The sequence below is a fragment of the Populus trichocarpa genome, chromosome 18, assembly GCF_000002775.5.
Source record: "Populus trichocarpa isolate Nisqually-1 chromosome 18, P.trichocarpa_v4.1, whole genome shotgun sequence".
NCBI classification, from domain to species: Eukaryota; Viridiplantae; Streptophyta; class Magnoliopsida; order Malpighiales; family Salicaceae; genus Populus; species Populus trichocarpa.
In genome coordinates, this window is record NC_037302.2 from 10,595,992 (window position 1) to 10,614,145 (window position 18,154).

Consider the following 18,154-nt stretch of genomic DNA (forward strand, 5'->3'; position numbering starts at 1 on the left):
ACAAACTCAAACCCTCCGAAATGTCGGAAATAACCCCAATTGTCCTCTTAATTCACTTCCTCACCCTCTTCCTTTTCCTTCATGCAAACTCCCAATTTCATGATCAAGCCGTTCTACTAAGAATGAAACAACACTGGCAAAATCCGTTGTCTCTTGAGCAATGGACCCCATCAAACTCCTCTCATTGCACTTGGCCTGGAGTAGTCTGCACCGATAACTACATCACTCAACTCATCCTTGATAACAAGAACATCTCTGGAACTATCCCACCCTTTCTTTCAGACCTTAAGAACCTCACATTTCTCAACTTTTCTAATAACAATATTATTGGAAAGTTCCCTGTGGCTGTACATAACTTGTCCAAGTTGGAGATCTTAGACCTCTCTCAGAACTATATTGTTGGCACAATTCCTGATGATATTGACTGCTTGGCTCGCCTCTCATACCTCAACCTCTGTGTTAATAACTTCACTGGCAGCATTCCAGCTGCCATTGGGCGGATACCAGAGCTAAGAACTCTTTATCTTCATGATAATCTGTTCGATGGTACTTTCCCTCCAGAAATCGGAAACTTGTCCAAACTTGAAGAGTTATATATGGCTCACAATGGCTTTTCTCCATCAAGGTTGCATTCCAGTTTCACCCAGCTGAAGAAACTGAAGATGTTGTGGATTTCCGGAGCGAATTTGATTGGCGAGATTCCACAAATGATTGGAGAAATGGTGGCATTGGAGCACTTGGATTTATCCTCTAATAAACTAACTGGGAATATTCCTGGCAGTTTGTTCATGTTGATGAATTTGAGAGTGCTATGGCTTTACAAGAACAAATTATCTGGGGAAATTCCTCGGGCTGTTGAAGCTTTGAATTTGACTTCCGTCGATCTTTCGGAGAACAATCTGACTGGTACAATACCTGTTGATTTTGGGAAGCTCGACAAATTATCAGGTTTGAGTTTGTTCTCCAATCAGTTATCTGGTGAGATCCCAGAAGGCATTGGTCGTCTTCCGGCATTGAAAGATTTTAAGTTGTTTAGCAACAATTTATCAGGGTCAATCCCTCCAGATCTTGGGCGATACTCAGCCCTTGAACGCTTCGAGGTTTGTTCCAATAGGCTTACAGGGAACCTGCCTGAATATTTATGCCATGGAGGGAGCTTAAGAGGCGTGGTAGCTTTTGATAATAAGCTCGGTGGAGAGTTGCCAAAATCACTTGAGAATTGCAGTAGTTTGGTAATAGTAAGTATTTCAAATAACGCATTTTTTGGCAATATTCCTGTTGGTTTATGGACAGCTTTAAATTTGCAACTACTGATGATAAGTGATAATTTGTTCACTGGAGAGCTTCCTAATGAAGTGTCAACTAGTCTTTCACGGCTCGAGATAAGTAACAACAAGTTCTCTGGGAGTATTTCCATTCAAGGGAGTTCTTGGAGGAATCTGGTAGTCTTCAATGCGAGCAATAACCAATTTACTGGCACTATCCCTCTTGAATTAATAACCGCTCTTCCTAATCTGACGGTTCTTTTACTTGATAAGAACCACCTCACAGGAGCCCTTCCACCCAACATCATCTCATGGAAGTCACTAAATATTCTTAACCTAAGTCAAAATCAACTTTCTGGACAGATTCCTGAAAAGTTTGGTTTCCTAACCAACCTTGTCAAACTGGACTTATCAGATAATCAATTTTCTGGTAAAATTCCACCACAACTTGGTTCTCTGAGGCTTGTTTTTCTCAATCTCTCTTCCAATAATCTCACGGGGCAAATCCCCACTGAGAATGAAAATGTTGCTTATGCCACTAGTTTCTTGAACAATCCTGGTCTTTGTACAAGGTCATCCCTATACCTTAAGGTTTGCAATTCCAGACCTCATAAATCAAGCAAAACTTCAACCCAATTCCTAGCCTTGATATTAAGTACTTTGTTTGGAGCCTTTCTGTTAGCGTTGTTATTTGCATTCATCACGATCAGAGTTCACTGGAAGAGAAACCATAGATTGGATTCAGAATGGAAATTCATCAACTTCCATAAGTTGAATTTTACTGAATCAAACATAGTTTCAGGATTGAAAGAAAGCAACCTGATAGGAAGTGGTGGATCAGGAAAAGTATATCGTGTTGTTGCAAATGGATTTGGTGATGTAGCTGTGAAAAGAATCTCGAATAACAGAAATTCAGACCAGAAATTTGAGAAGGAGTTCCTTGCAGAAATTGAGATACTGGGTACCATAAGGCATTTGAATATAGTGAAGTTGCTTTGTTGTATTTCCAATGATAACTCGAAACTTCTTGTTTACGAGTATATGGAGAAGCGTGGTCTTGATCAATGGCTGCATTCAGAGAGAAAGGCAAAAGGTGCATCAGCTTCAGTGAATCATGTTGCTGTGGACTGGTCCAAGAGGCTGCAGATTGCAGTGGGAGCTGCCCAGGGTCTGTGCTACATGCACCATGACTGCTCTCCTCCCATAGTACACCGAGATGTCAAGTCAAGCAATATACTGTTGGATTCTGAGTTCAACGCAAAAATCGCTGATTTTGGTTTAGCAAGGATGCTTGTTAGGCAGGGAGAACTTGCTACTGTGTCTGCTGTGGCTGGTTCTTTGGGTTACATAGCTCCAGGTAATAAGAGAAAACGTCACCATTTTTGTGCATTTGTTTCCTTTCCCTCCTTTTCCACTACCGAAGAGTTTCATCTAAGTTCGTTATATTTTATAACTTGAACTGCAGAGTATGCTCGAACAGTTAGAGTGAATGAGAAGATTGATGTTTATAGCTTTGGAGTTGTCCTTCTTGAACTAACGACAGGGAAAGCAGCTAATTATGGTGACGAGGATACGTGCCTTGCCGAATGGGCATGGCGTCACATGCAAGAAGGAAAACCTATAGTCGATGTGTTAGATGAGGAGATAAAGGAGCCTTGTTACGTGGATGAGATGAGAGATGTTTTCAAACTAGGGGTGTTCTGTACGAGCATGTTGCCTTCAGAAAGGCCTAACATGAAGGACGTTGTCCAAATCTTACTTGGTAGGAACCGTCGATGGGTCTGTGGAAGGAAGAATATGAGACATGCATGAGTACGAGAGGTTGTCGGAGAGTGATGGCATCCAATATTAAAGACTTAATAGAATAATAATATCCACCTCTGGAGTTCAGATTGTAAAATATCAGTCGCTATGCATAATAATATAATGAACTACTCTACAATGGTGGAACCCTCTAAATCTCTGGAGGAGGGAATCCGCATTGCATGTATGATCTTCTTTTGAGTATGCTATAGTTTACTACAGCACTAGTTACTTACTGAAGATTTTTATTTGATTTGATAATGATTAGCATAGCATTAGGTGTCCCCTCTGTGTTAGTTGCTCAAAGATTTACATAAAAAAATAGGTTTCTCCCACAAAACATAGCTGGGAATGGTCACTTTTTAACTAATGGTTAAAAATAAAAAAAACAATGCAATTGGCTCCTCAGGTTCCATGACCCTAGAGGCCCTATGGTTTTGATTCTTATAAAAACACCTTTACACTTTTAATTTGGGCAATTTAGGTCTTATAATTTGATTTGTTAGAGAATACAAGTCACTTCCTTTTTGGTAGAATTGAGTTTTTACTACATAGGCTGCCAATGCATTGTCGCGGGCTACTTTTGAAACTGCACGTTAATTTAAAAAAAAAAACACTTTATACGTATGCAATCAAGAACTGACAACATTAAAAGGTATATGATTTGGCTTTCAAGCAACATATAAGTAATATGCAAAAAACTTACTTAAACTGTCTCGAATTTTATATAAGAATCAAATTGTAAAATGTAAAAGGACATCAATCTAACATAGGTATTGTTTGAGTAACTCAAAACAAAAAGTGGCATGATGAACAAAAAAAGTATGGAACCCAAGTTTTGAGTGAGAAGTAAAATCCTAACAACTGTTAGCAAGTAAAAAGTAACAAATGCTTGTTAACTCCCTGTTACTACAAGGACTTGAGTATCTTAGTTAAATGTCTGAAAAAACATTTTATATATCTATTTATGTGTTTGGATCTATTGTATAAAATGAGTATGGTACATACCTCAAACACTCACAGTAGAAGGTAAATGTTTTCCCTAACAAAAATCAATCTAAGAGCACCTAAAGCCTTTAAATTTTTTTGGGCAAACATTGACCAAATAGTTTCCTCCACCAGATTCTTCATATATATAGCAAAAAATCTCTTAGATGTAAATCGAAAAACTTATGCATACATCTAATTAAACAACTCAATAACAATTATGTAAAGAAATGAAAAAAAAAATTCATCAACAATAAAAAAAAATTAAATTGAGAAAACCAAGTGAAAAATGAAGATTAAGATATCTAACATTGCAACACGAGTAATTTACTTGGTCATGTTTAATAAATTTCTTTGTCAAAATAAATTTGTAATAGAAAAACACATAAAATTTATAATAAAAACCAGCACACATGCAAAATTTATTGAACAATAATTATATATAAAAAAACAATGCAAGGCTACATAAATGAAGAATCTTATAAAAATTCAATATTAAAAATAAATTTAATCTATATGAAATTAAAAAAAAACCACAGATGAATAATACTTGCAAAATTTATTTGAAAACATATACACAAATAATGCATTATTTTTTTTAAAATTGAAAAAAAGAATAATATATATATATATATATATATATATATATATATATATATATATATATATATATATAAAGAAACAAGTTAAGTGTTTGCGGGCCTAGTAAACAAGGCACTTGAGTCTGGAAAACATGCCTGACCCATGTTTAATTCTGTCTGGCAAACATTTCAGACCCACTTTACTTTGCACTTGGCTAACCACCACGTCCATACACTTTGGACTTGGCGCCGGCCAAATCCAGGTGCCTTGGATTTGGCAAACGTGCCACACCTATATTTACTTAGGTTTAAAACATGTCTGGCCCCTTATACTTGGGTTTGACAAATGAGCCTGACCCGAGTTTACTTGGGTTTGGCAAACATACCTAACCTAAGTTTGCTTTGGTCTAAAAATCATACCTGACTTGTGTTTACTTGGGTTTGCTAAACTTGCCAGATCCACTTTACATTGGATGTAGTTGATCGCCAGGTCCATGCACTTTGGATGTGGCAGATACCAAGTCTAAGTGTATTGGGTTTGACAAACTTGCATGACTTGCGTTACTTGGGTATGACAATCACGTCTGATGACCCACGTTTAATTGGGTTTGATAATCATACCAGACCTACGTTGCTTTGGACGTGGCTGACTGCCAGGTCCATACACTTTGGACGTGGTTGGCGCCAAGTTCAGGCGCCTTGGGTCTAGCAAACATGCCAAACCCATCTCTTATTTCGTCTTTATGCTTTTTATAGAAGTTTTGTTTTCTTTTTCAATTTTGTCCTTCAATTATAATTTCTTATATGTTTTGTTTTTCATTTTAGTTCTTATTTTTTTAGTTTCAGTTATTTTTGGTTGGTGTTTCAGAATCCATCGTCTTTGTTTTGATTTTTGATTTTGGTCCTTTTTTTGTGAGTTTATTTGTTTATAATTTAGCCCTTCAATTCTAATTTGTATATATTATATTTTTTTAATTTAGTCCTTCTACTTTTGATTTCTTTTTCTTTTCCCTAGGCTTTTTTTTTTCCAAATTTCTTATAGTTTTTAATTTTACCCTTCAAATCAAATTTATGGTTTTTTTAATAGTAATAACATTTTTTTTTAAATTTATTAATAATTATATTAATAATAATGAAAATAATAATATTTATAAAATTAGCAGCAACAAACATGCCTAACCCACGTTTACTTGGATCAAACAAACATATCAGACCCATTTTATTTTAAACTTTGCTGACTACCATGTCCACAGACTCTTGACTTGGTGCAAGAAGTCCAGGTGCCTTGGATCGGGCACACATGTCTGCCCCATGTTTACTTAGGTCTGACAAGCATGCCAAACCTATGTTGCTTTGGACTTGGCTAACAGTCAGGTTTAGGCGTCTTGGGTCTGACAAACATGCTATATCCATGTTCTATGGGTCTCGCAAACATGCCAGACCCACTTTTTATTTCATCATTATTTATTGTATAGAAGTTTTTTTTTTCAATTTTGTCCTTCAATTATAATTTCTTATATGTTTTGTTTTTCATTTCAGTCCTTATTCTTTTAATTTCTTATTTTTTTTATTCCTTTTTAGTTTCAGTCATCCTAAATCCATTTCTATTTTTGATTGGTGTTTCAGAATTCATCGTCTTTGTTTTGATTTTTTATTTCGGTCATTTTCTCTTTTGTGTAAGTTTTATTTGTTTACAACTTAGCCCTTTAATTCTAATTTGTGTATATTATGTTTTTCAATTCAGTTCTTCTACTTTTGATTTCTTTTTTTTTTTTCCATCTGTTTTTTTTTTCAAAATTCTTATACTTTTTAATTTTACCCTTCAAATAAATTTTTTTTTCAATAGTAATAATTGTTTTTTTCAAAATTAATAGTAATTATATTAATACTGATGATGATGATGATGATATTTTTTAATTTTACCCTTCAAGTGAAATTTATGGTTTTTTCAATAGTAATAACATTTTTTTTTCAAATTTATTAATAATTATATTAATAATATTAGTAATAATGAAAATAATAATATTTATAATAATAAAAACAACAACAACAACAACAACAAGAATAGTAGTAGTAGTAGTATAGTAATAGTTTATAATAATTGTGATTGTAATAACAATAGTAATAATAACAAACATGTCAGACCCACGTTACTTAAGTCCAACAAACATGCTTGACCCATTTTTATGGGTTCGGTAATTATATTTGACCCACGGTTTTTTGCAATGGGCAACATAATTTTCTAGAAGAAGAGAGGGGAGAGAGGGAAAACCCCAAGGAGAGTGGGCCGCCTCTGTACAAGCACCTCGCCACTATGCTGACGCCCACCCTCTGGCGCATGCTTAACATGATTCAATCATTTCTAAATATAAATAATAATTTGTATACATATAAATACCCAATTACTCCTGATCCCACATGATATTTACAATAAAACCATATGAAAATGATGAAAACGCCTTTACATGCAACCTTATTTTTGTTGAAAATGAAGGGTAATTTTGTATTTGAACTATTTCAATAAAAGAAAAAGATAGAGAAGCCCCTCAACACATGCATATTTTTCCTTCTCGGGGGCATGGTTGTATCTTCACTGTTTATTGTTTTTTTGAAAAAACAAAAGAAACCTCCAACTAAAATGTTAAAATTTGATACCGTGAAGGGCAAATCAATATTTATACTGTAACTCAAAAAACCTGGACGAACCATTTTGTCCTCAATAATTCTTTCAATGCCAAATATATCTAATGAAAAAGGCAATCATACCCCCAATTGCATGCTTAGCAAGTTTCTTCGGTAATGACAATTCTGTCATTACACTGCTCCAATCCATAGTAATATATGTCTAGGTGAATAGTGAAAGGATGAACAGTCATACACTGAGCTCTTTTAGTATTTTTAGTATTTATTGTAATTAATTCTTACTTTTATATGGACACATGCCAGTTTCTATTGGTCTCCATTTTAAGAAAAATAAAAATGGATGAAAAACTCAAAACCAAAACAACACTAAGGATTTTTGTCAATTTCTTGAATTAGTTGCCAATGAAATTTTTTTTTATTACTAGTTTTCGATTCACACTAGAAAAAAAATGTTTTATTTTGAGAAGTCAATAAATAAATAAAATATGATTTATCGTTTTAATTTCTTATTTTTGCTATCACAAAAATGATTATAAAATGCTTAGTGATCATTTGAATATTGTATAGTCTGAGTTTTACATAAAATTATTTATTTCTTAAGTCTTTTCTTTGATTTTTGAAAATAAAATAAAACTAGAAAAAAAATCCAGCATGAACAAATAAAAACATATTTTAAAAAATTAAAAATTGTAAAAAAATTTAACAAATCAAACATAATAAATAAAAAATAGAGTTTCTACATGTTTTTTTTTAGCTTTTTATAATAAAGTAAAAAGAACTTCCAACATAAATAAAAAATATCCAGAAAAAAAATGAGCATCTAGTTGATGCCACCTAAAACTCCATAGGTTTTGAGAAGGTCTTGCGATGGAAATACCAAAGCCCGCCCATGGAAGCTATATGAATTGGCTATTGTTGTCAAGATCTTTGGTCACACCGTTTGAGACACGACCTTATGCACTAGCCTGAAATCTAAAACTATGTAGAACGGAGCAAAGCCTTTTAAGGTTATTGATCCGAGGAATGAGTTTTTTCTTGTCCATTTTTCGACTATAACTGATTATCTCTATGCTCTAGTGGATAGACCATGGACAATCCTGGGACCCAGCTATGAGATCATAATTTTCAAGCATCATTAGGACACGTTACAAGGGTGGTGCTTTGGGTGCATTTTCCTTGCCTTACCAGTTGCTTGGTAACACGGTTACGATTGATTATAATACCCAGACCAATCAGAGAGGGAAATTTGCTCGTGTAAAGGTTGATATTGATCTTGAAAAACCGACAGAAAAAAATTGAAGATCTGGATCAGAAAGTGTCTTATGATGAGGGTTCCCACAAGTTTGTTACACTTATGGTCAAGATGGTCATAATAGCATCCTTTGCCCTTTCAAAATTCCTGAGAAGTCAGCCAGTAAAGATGATGATAACATCAATAGCGACCATGGTTGCTCAGGGAAACCTTATCCAAATCGAGCTAAGTTTCAAAGATAGAAGGCTAAGTTGGATTAGTGCTTTCATAGCTTAATTTTGGGTTTCTCTAAAATTATTATTTTTCTTTAAAAAACCAAAAACAAAAAACAAAAACCAACAAAAATAATAATAATAAAAATAAATAAAGATTAGCAGCTTGGCAAGAATAGATTAAGAAGGGTTTTAAATGCATTGAGGAATCAAGATGGAATTTTGAAAAACATTAAGAGACCAATTGATATCTAAGATTGAAAGGCAATGCAAATTTAATGTGAAATTAAATGATTATCTAACAAATTTGATAAACATTAAGTCTGAGAACTCAATTAGATTTTTAATAAGCGAATTTGATTTAATCATGGGCCCAATTAAGATTTAATTAAGTTTAATTGAGGTCATATTAAAAGAATTAATTAAGTTCAGGCACTTAATTAGACTTTTAATGGGTCAAATTAATTTTATTAGGGACTTAATTGGTGAAAAAATAAGTTTGGAGGTCTAATTTGAGTTTAATTGAGAAGATTGAAATTTTAGAGAACCAGATTTAATTCTTTTTCAAGCTCAATTGGATGAGATCAAGGATAAAATTGCAAAAAAATAGAAGTTTAATGGTCAATTGAGGATTCAATTAAAGAATTTTGAAATCAAGGACCACTCTATAAAAAGCATAGAATTTTATCAAGGGTGAGATGGCAAGGAATCTAAAAGATTAGGGCTAATTGGGGTTCCATTACAAAATTCCAAAAGTTTAGAGATCAAATTAAAAAATACCATAATTTCACTATTCATTGTCTTCTTCCTATTAAAAACAAGAGAAAAATATGACTAGTTGCAGAGTAGGACAATATTTTGTCCTTAGCTACAATGAATGGATGAGATCTATTATTTGACATCAAGGGTAGAGATCCTATTAATCTATAAATCCCATAGCCACCCTATTTATCCTATAAAAACCATAACCTAAACAGTTTGGACAAAGATCAATATTGCCATAAAAACACCGTCATGAACAAACCTCTTAGCCATAACTGTAGTGGTCCTTCCTTAAACCTTCCAACCTGAAACAAACCTGAAAACATCCCTCAAACCAACAACAACAACCCCTTCCACCCATGACAACCACCATACAACAACCCTCAAACCTCCACAAAACAAACCCACAACATACTTGAAACAACCTTGAAATCAACCCAAAAATAGGCCACAAAACCATCTCCAAATAGCCATGAAAACTCCAACCAAAACACCTTAGAACAAACCCCAAACCATACAAAGCTTAAATCACTAAAACACCATCCAAACAACCATTTTCCATATAAGAAAAGTCCATTTTCAAGTCACCTAAAATATAGCAATAGAAAGAAGGGACATATCAGGATTGAAAAACAGGAAGAAGACTGAAACTTCAACAGAGCAGAGCTCCCTCTATAGATGTATGTTTGTTGTACCATTAGTGAGGAATCAAAGAGGAGACAAATACATTTTAGATTCACCAAGTGTTTCTACTCCAGCAGAGACATCACGTGATTCCATGCGTCGATAGTGGCAGTGCTGCGTGGTTCCATAAGCTACCGGGATTACCTAGCAACCTTGAAAGGTTTTCAATAATCCCTAGACAACCACAACAACCTTGGAAGGTCGATTCCTAACCTCAAATCATTTCTTTGAGAAATTGTTATTTTGTGGGATAAAATATTAATCGTGCGTATGGTTTTGAGACTGTTTAATGATGATTTGTGATTGGTTGAGTTGTTAGGAAAAAAATTATCAATTTGTTTTTAGTATGCCCACGTTTCTCTAAAAAATCATGTTTTCGTTATTAATACAAAAAAGAAATTCAAAATTCATTATTAAAAAAAAAATACAAAAATATGTTTTTTTATTTGTGTGCATACAACTAAAAAATTTCCATGCATATTTTATAAGAAATAAAATTATATTTTTATCATGTTTTAAAAGTACAAAAATAGATATCGTAACCTGTTTATAGTTATTCATTAGGATTTAGATAATTTTTAAAAATATCACAAAAATTAATTTGTTTTGGTGCAACCGATATCGCGGCGACCTTAAAACATTCAACGTTAAAGAACTGATTTCTGGCATCTTGTTCTTTAATGAGGAAATGTCTTGTTTAAGGAGTCGCCACCTAGTATTATGGTCATTAGGAATCCTAACTGGTCAACAAATATTCTATGGTACGAGACTGGTTACGCAAAAGGGAAGATATTATCACCTCTTAAGCATCCTATCTAAGGTAGATTGCATTGCTGTTTTTGTCTTAAATTGCTAAGTGTTTGTCATACTATGCTACCGATAGTCTTCTTAAAATATTCTTGACTCTGGCGTCAGTGAATATTCGAATACGAATATTTCCAACTCTGGTGTTGGTAAATATTACGTAACTAAAAAAAACATATGGTATTCCTGGCTTTAGCGCCAGTGAATAAACCAATAAAATGAATTTGAAACAAAATATACATATTTTTTATCTCTTTTTTTAAAACAAAAAAGACAAAATATATTGAATATCAGATTTGTATTTCATAGTAAAAATTCACAAATCAAATATACAATGAAATACTATAAAAAAACACGAGGGGTCTATAAATAAATTTAAAAGTGCTCACAAATTGTTTTTGGAATTTTTTAATATAAAAAAAAGACTCATTTGACTAAATATAAAAAAAAGATAATAAATTAAAAAGGATTGGGCAACTGGACCTGGTCCAAACCAGTGACCCGACTGGCCAGCAGAGGCACGAGCAACGCGTGCGTGCACAGTAAAGGGTTAATTAAATTCAAGCTGCACAGTATCTATGTAATTAAAAATGGAAGAGGAGGGAACGAAAAACTTACCTGATCTGCGGGCGTTGCTGGAGGCGAAAGACTGGGAATAACATTGGCTTTGGACGATTCTCTTCTCTTTCTTTCTGTTTCCTATTTGCTTTCTCCTCTGGTTTCCTCTGTTCTGTGCTCCCTAGTCCTTCTCCCCCGTGTTTGTTCCTTCTCTTTCGTCCCTGTCTTCTGGTTCTCACGCGTGCCTCTGTTTCTTTGAGAAGAAACAGGGGAATAACAGTCCTGCTATTCTGGTTCGTCCTTTTGTGTTGTTATCTTGTTCTCTCTATGTGTTTATTTCCTGTGTTTTCCTCTCTCTCTTCTGTTTTTTTCGTGTTTTCTCCTCTAGTTTTTCTGCTCGTCCGTCCTCTGTCTCTGGTCTTTTGTTTTTGTGTTCTAGTCTCTCTGTTTTCGTTTGCCTACTGTGTTTGTGTTCTGAAGAACAAGGCGAAGCTGGGGTACGCTGGCTTTTTGTTCTCTTCCCCTGTTTCTGTCTCGTTTGCTTCTCCAGTCGTCCCCTATGTTCTCTGTTTCTTTTTTTCTCTTCGTTCCTGTCTTTTTTTTTCGCCCCCCTCTGCTCGTCTTTCTCTGGCCTTTTATAAGGCCAGAGAGAGTAAATGAAGTCGTTAACTTTTAATCGATCTGGAAACGGCGTGGGTAGGAGACTTGGTCCGATTTTGGTGCCATTTCTTCTTGAATCGGTCCCCTGAAGAAGTTGATGAGCAGTAGAAATGGCGCTGGTTTTTTTTTTATATATTAAAATGGCCATCTTCAATTTACCCCCTGAACTTCTGAAATTTAACAATTGGGTCTCTGATTTCATTAATTACACAATTCCAAGTTCAATTAAGTCCCTAAACTTCCAATTATTCTAATGTTTGACCAAATTGACCTCCAAATTTATAATTCAATTCTCAAACTTTAATTTTGTGTTGTCTTAAACCAATTCTCAAATATTTTTTATTCATTCATTTTTTTTATCTTATTATTTATTATTATTTTTTAAAAATTCAAAAATTAGATTATAACATGTTTAATTAATATTTGGGGTATAGGTTTTATAATGTAATGCATACTCCTGATATTAAATTAAATGAATTAATAGCAATAAACATTAATAATTAATTGTATATTTTATTTTTTGAGAGTATAAAAATACATTATAAAGCATACCATCATGTATTAAAGATACAAAGAGTATAATAAACATGATGCTAAAATTTGAGCCATAGAACGATTATGATTTAACCCGATAAGGTAGAAACTTTCTTATATAGGGAGATCTATCTTGAAACTTAGATAGACCAAGAGATAGAAACATTACCTAGAAAAATAATCAATCAACAATGCAGCCTACCATAATTAGGGTGTATTGGGGGTGATGCGTTTTCTCTTTGTTTGTTTGTTGGTCTGTGCAATTTAATTTTAGCATGCATTTTTTTTACATACTACTTATGTATAAGTACATTGGATATGGATTAATGCCTTCGTGCATTTTAATTTTTTAATAAACTCAATTCTAGGTTAGGCGAGGAGTGACAGTTTGCCTTATGACTTTCAGCCAAAACTCATAATAAAAAAGGTGTTGTGAGAAGAGTTTTTTGTACATTTTTACTAGATCTCTGATACTCTTTGTCATAACCCAATTTTTGACCATTTTATTTTAATTATTATTATTATTATTATTTTATTTACTGAAAAGAGAAAAATGATGAAAAAAATAATAATAATATTGGAAAAACAAGTAAATGAAGAATGAATTAAAATTTGGGTTAAGGACAAAATGATTGGAAGTTTTGGGGTTTAATTAAACTTTGGAATTAATCCAATTAAGCTTGGAATTAATTTAATTAATCCAATCAAGGGTTTAATTGGAGAATTGATAAGTTTTGAGACTTAATTAAGCTTGAAATTAATTTAATTCATCCAATCAAGGGTTTAATTGGAGAATTGATAAGTTTTGAGACTTAATTAAGCTTGGAAATAATCTAATTAATCCAATCAGGGGCTTAATTAGAGAATTGATAAGTTTTAGACTTAATTGGACTTTGGATTTAATTAAATTAGTGAAATCAGGGACTTAATTGAAGAAATAGCAAAGTTTGGGGTTTAATTGGGGGTCCAAATTGTGAAATTAAAATCCAAGGACTACATTAAAAAACTGCGCGCAAATGCAGGGGGCCAATTACAGTTTAAACCAGGGGTTTAATTACAAGACGTTCAAAACTGCATGGATCAAAAGGACAAATGGCCGAACGACGTCGTTTTGAAGACGCTGTTCATCTTCTTTGCCTTTAACCCAGTGACCGTTTTCTACAGTAAAGGACGCCGAACGTTGCAGCAGTAATCGTCGTCCGTTGGCTTCAGTAATGGGCGCCTTAATGGTGGTCGACCCTCAGCCTGCCGCCCGTTATCTACCCGCCGAGCCCTATATAAACCGAGCAGCACCGAAGAGCAAAAGGTTGGGAAAAAAATCCAGGAGACAGAGAGGGGGGGAAGACAAAAGAAACCACAGAACCGGAGAAGAAAGAAACCAAGGAAAAACTGGGGAAAAGAAGCTGAAACCCAGACGGAAAACAACCAGGGGGGAAGAGGAGAAAATAAACTGACTTTCGTTCCTCTGTTTCTTCTCAAGGAAACAGAGGAGATTAAAGAAAAAAAAGCAACGAACAGAGGGAGGGAGATTATACAGAGGAGAGAGCAAACTTTGGCCAGCCACTGCACCTTCATCATCGTCTTCTTCCAGGCCAGTGTTAGCCGCGACTCTGGTTGCAACCCCTTCCCCCCGAACAGACAGACGCAAGGGCAACCAAAGGAAACAGAGAGAGGGGGAGACTGGGAACGAAAAAAACTGAGGGGACAGAAAAGTAGAGGAAAGCCACCGAGACCAAAACCATTGTTGCTACTGTCTTCGGTATTTCCAGAGCCAGGTAAGTAAGCTTCTCTTTCCCTGCTTTTCATTTTAATTCACTTCCTACTGTACATTCTAATTTTAATTCCTTTATCTGCTCATGCACGCGTGATTTAGTTCACGCGTGCTTCATGTTGCCCAGGCGGGTCACTGGCTTGGGCCAGTGACCGGGCCGGGCTGGCTGGGTCTAGCCCAGCCCATGTGGGCTGAGCTGGACCCAGCCCAAAAAAAATAAAAAAATAAAAAAACAGAAAAGTAAAAAAGGGTAGAAAAAAATAAAAAAAAAATGTGTATGCATGAATAAAAATAATGTAAATTTATTGGTTTATTCACTGACGCCAGAGTCAGGAATAAAAATACCGGTTTAAATTTATATTATTTTTATTCGGTGTATTTTATTTTATTTAGCTAGAAAAATAAAAAAATATGTGCATGCGTAAAAATAAATTTATTTTTATTTATTTATTCACTGGTGCTAGAGCAAGGAATACAAAATATTGATCTAATTTTATTTTCGTAGCTACGAATTTTTACCAACGCCAGAGTTGGAATTATTCGAGCTCGAATATTCACTGACGCCAGAGTCAGGAATATTATAAAAAAATGATCAAAGCATAAACTAATAAACATTTAGCAGCAATTTAAGACAAAACAGCAATGCAGTTTGCCTTAGGCAGAACGTTTAAGGGGTGCTAATATCTTCCCTTTTACGTAACCAGTCCCGAACCATAGAATCTCTGTTGACCAGTTAGGGTTCCTAGTAACCATAATACTAGGTGGCGACTCCTCAAACAATACATTTTTTCTAAAAGAACAAGATGCCAGAAATCTGTTCTTTTTCCACAATCGAGAATACTTTTTAGGGCCGCCGGGATGTCGGGTGCGACAGAATGGCGACTCCACTGGGGAATTAGGATTAAGCTTTGTCTTTTGTCTTATTACTGCTATTTTTTCTGTTGTTGTGTTTATTTGTTTTTTTTCCTGCATTTACTACTTTAGCATGCATCCTTATTTATGTTGTCATGCATCACTTTGGAAGCACACACTTTACAAACTAGGATAAGTGGGGGAGTAACGGTACCCCAATGGCTTTAGCCTGGGTAAGACTCGTGAAACCATCCAACTCTCGCTTGATTGTTTACTTGGAAGTGGTTGATATGCCAAACTGATATTACTCAGGGCCTCTATCTTCACACTACTTGTAAGCCTTATATCGACCTTTCGTGGACGATCACTGAGCATGCGAGAGACCCTTTGAAACTAGATAATGACCAACCCCTAGATGCACTCAACAATTAGGATCTTCCTACTGGGTTGTCACCCCGTGAAAGGCAAGTTTGCATTTCATACGCATATTTTTTAATCAATATTTTTGCATAAATTGCATGATTTACATTTAGCAGGTTGAAATATAGGTTCCCCATTGAAACCCATGTATAACACTCGTTCAAGAAAAAGACAAATGGAAAACGAAGAAAGAGCCCAGTTGGAAGCCCAACATCAAAAAGAGATGGACAATCTTAAAGAAGAAGTCGCAAGGCTTACTAGTCTACTCGAGCAGGCCTTGAGAGATAAATCCGGAAAAGCAACACTTATAGCTCAGCCTGAAGATATGCATGTAACTCATTTCGATCCACAAAATCTGGGGGCAAATTGGGTGTCATCTAAATTTCAACAAGCCATGCATTTTCAACCAGCATACCCCATGAGAATGTCGTTTACCATTGATTCTATAGAGAAAGAATCTCAAAAAGGCAAGATGGTGAAAGAAGAGGACTTGGATAAATTGACTGCCTTGGAAGAGAGGATAAGGGCAGTTGAGGGAGACCATTTGTGTGACCTGGTGAAAGCTGTCAATATGTGTTTGGTACCTAACATAGTCATTCCTAAGAAGTTTAGGGTGCCAGAATTCATTAAATATACGAGAACTCAATGCCCTATAACTCATCTCAAAGCATACTGCAACAAAATGGCTGAGGTGGTTGATGATGAGAAATTGCTGATTCATTTCTTCCAAGACAGCTTGAGTGACGCTGCCCTTACTTGGTGTATGCGGTTGGACAATACCAAGGTTAAAAAATGGAAGGACTTAGTTGATGCCTTCATGCGGCAATATAAGTTCAATATAGACGTGAGCCCTGATCGTTTAAGCTTGCAAGCTATGGAGAAGAACAACAAGGAGTCTATAAGGGAATACGCTAGAAGATGGAGTGAGGTAGCTACGCAAATTAACCCTCCCAAGTTGGAAAAAGAGATGATCAGTTTATTTTCCAACACCTTTAAAGCTCCATACTTTGAATACCTGGTTAGAAGCTCTGCACAACATTTTACCGACTTAGTTGTTATAGCTGAGAGGATTGAACAAGCCATTGGGTTAGGTAAAATTGTTGATCCAACTGAAAAGAACGGTTTTACTGAAAAAGGAAAGGACACTGAAAGTGGTTGTCAAGGCACTAATCATTCCTATAGCTGATTTTTTCATACCGACTCCTAGAAATCAAATATCTTGAAAAAAAAGCTACGGTGATATTAGGCCAAGAATGGTCTGCATATGGCTTCAACTAACTGCTGAAAAGATACCTTTGTCAAGAAGAATGAGTGATTGAAAGATTCTGGAAATTTCAATCAATGATCACTAAATGTTTAGCCCTTTTATGTGTTATCATGCCAGTATTCATGTTGGTATAAGATCTTTGTTATTGAACTTATTTTCCTAAGCTTCAATGAAATAATGAGTTTGTCATTCAATCGTGTTCACAACTAAGCATTATTCATCTGATTAAGAGAGTTTTCTTATAAGAACTCACGAATACACTTTTGAAGCCTCGCGTGATCTCATAGACTCAATTCATCCCTTTTACCAAAATCCATTTCCCTATTGGAGTTCTGAAAAATTGATCTGACATTTTGATTTCAAAAATAAATTGATGTTCTTTTAAAAATGATATTTTTAACATTCTACTTGTAGAATGACAATTGAATCAAGCAACTCCATCATTGAGGTGACTATTATAAACCAAAGAAAGAAAGAAAAAAAGAAAAATGAAATGAATAAACACCCTTACCCCATGACTTTTGAATCATGTGTTTTTAAATGTATGAATAATGGTATGTAGTGAACTCGTTGCTCATGACCCTTGAAATGCATCTTTGCAAAGACCAAAACATCACACTGGATGAGGTCAAAGTTTATTGATCTTAACTGCTTGCGCTTGAAATGAGGAAAGGCCATCTTTGTTATTCCTTTCACGTTCTGAAATAAGTACATCCCTTGCGATCCCTTTTTGAACCTGAATAATTTTTCTTTCATGAAAAAAATCCCGACTAGGATCACACCCCACACTGGGGGGTAAGAGAAAATTTCAATAAGAAAAGAGAAAATGCCGTGAGAAAGCCAAAAAGGCATAAGAGCTCAAGAAACTCAAATGCTAGGGGGCATGCCCAAATCACTAGAAAAAGTGACATCCAAGATAAAGTAAGTATGTCCTAGCAAAGTAATAAAAAGAGAAGAAGCAACAAATCAAAAGAGAGCGGCAAAAGAAAATATGAATGACGTCAAGAGTCAAACTGTTGATAGTGATCCTCGGTCTTTGAAACCCTGAAACACTCTTTGAGCCTTATGAGTCCTTTTCTTTCATAGCCAAAAACCACAG

At 34.9% G+C, this 18,154-nt stretch overlaps 1 protein-coding gene across 2 annotated transcripts in view; it reads left to right on the forward strand.

Moving 5' to 3' along the window:
- The window catches only part of LOC7461566 (receptor-like protein kinase 5), a 97,366-nt gene continuing 79,212 nt past the window's right edge, over positions 1 to 18,154 (forward strand). Inside the window, exons 1-2 of one of the 2 annotated variants that reach the window (XM_052448802.1) lie at positions 1 to 2,622; positions 2,731 to 3,216. In XM_052448802.1, coding sequence (XP_052304762.1) covers positions 21 to 2,622; positions 2,731 to 3,077 — 2,949 coding nt within the window. In that variant the 5' untranslated portion in view covers positions 1 to 20 and the 3' untranslated portion in view covers positions 3,078 to 3,216. Of the gene's footprint in view, positions 2,623 to 2,730; positions 3,217 to 18,154 lie in introns of those variants that run through there. The other variant, XM_052448801.1, reaches the window with a different exon arrangement.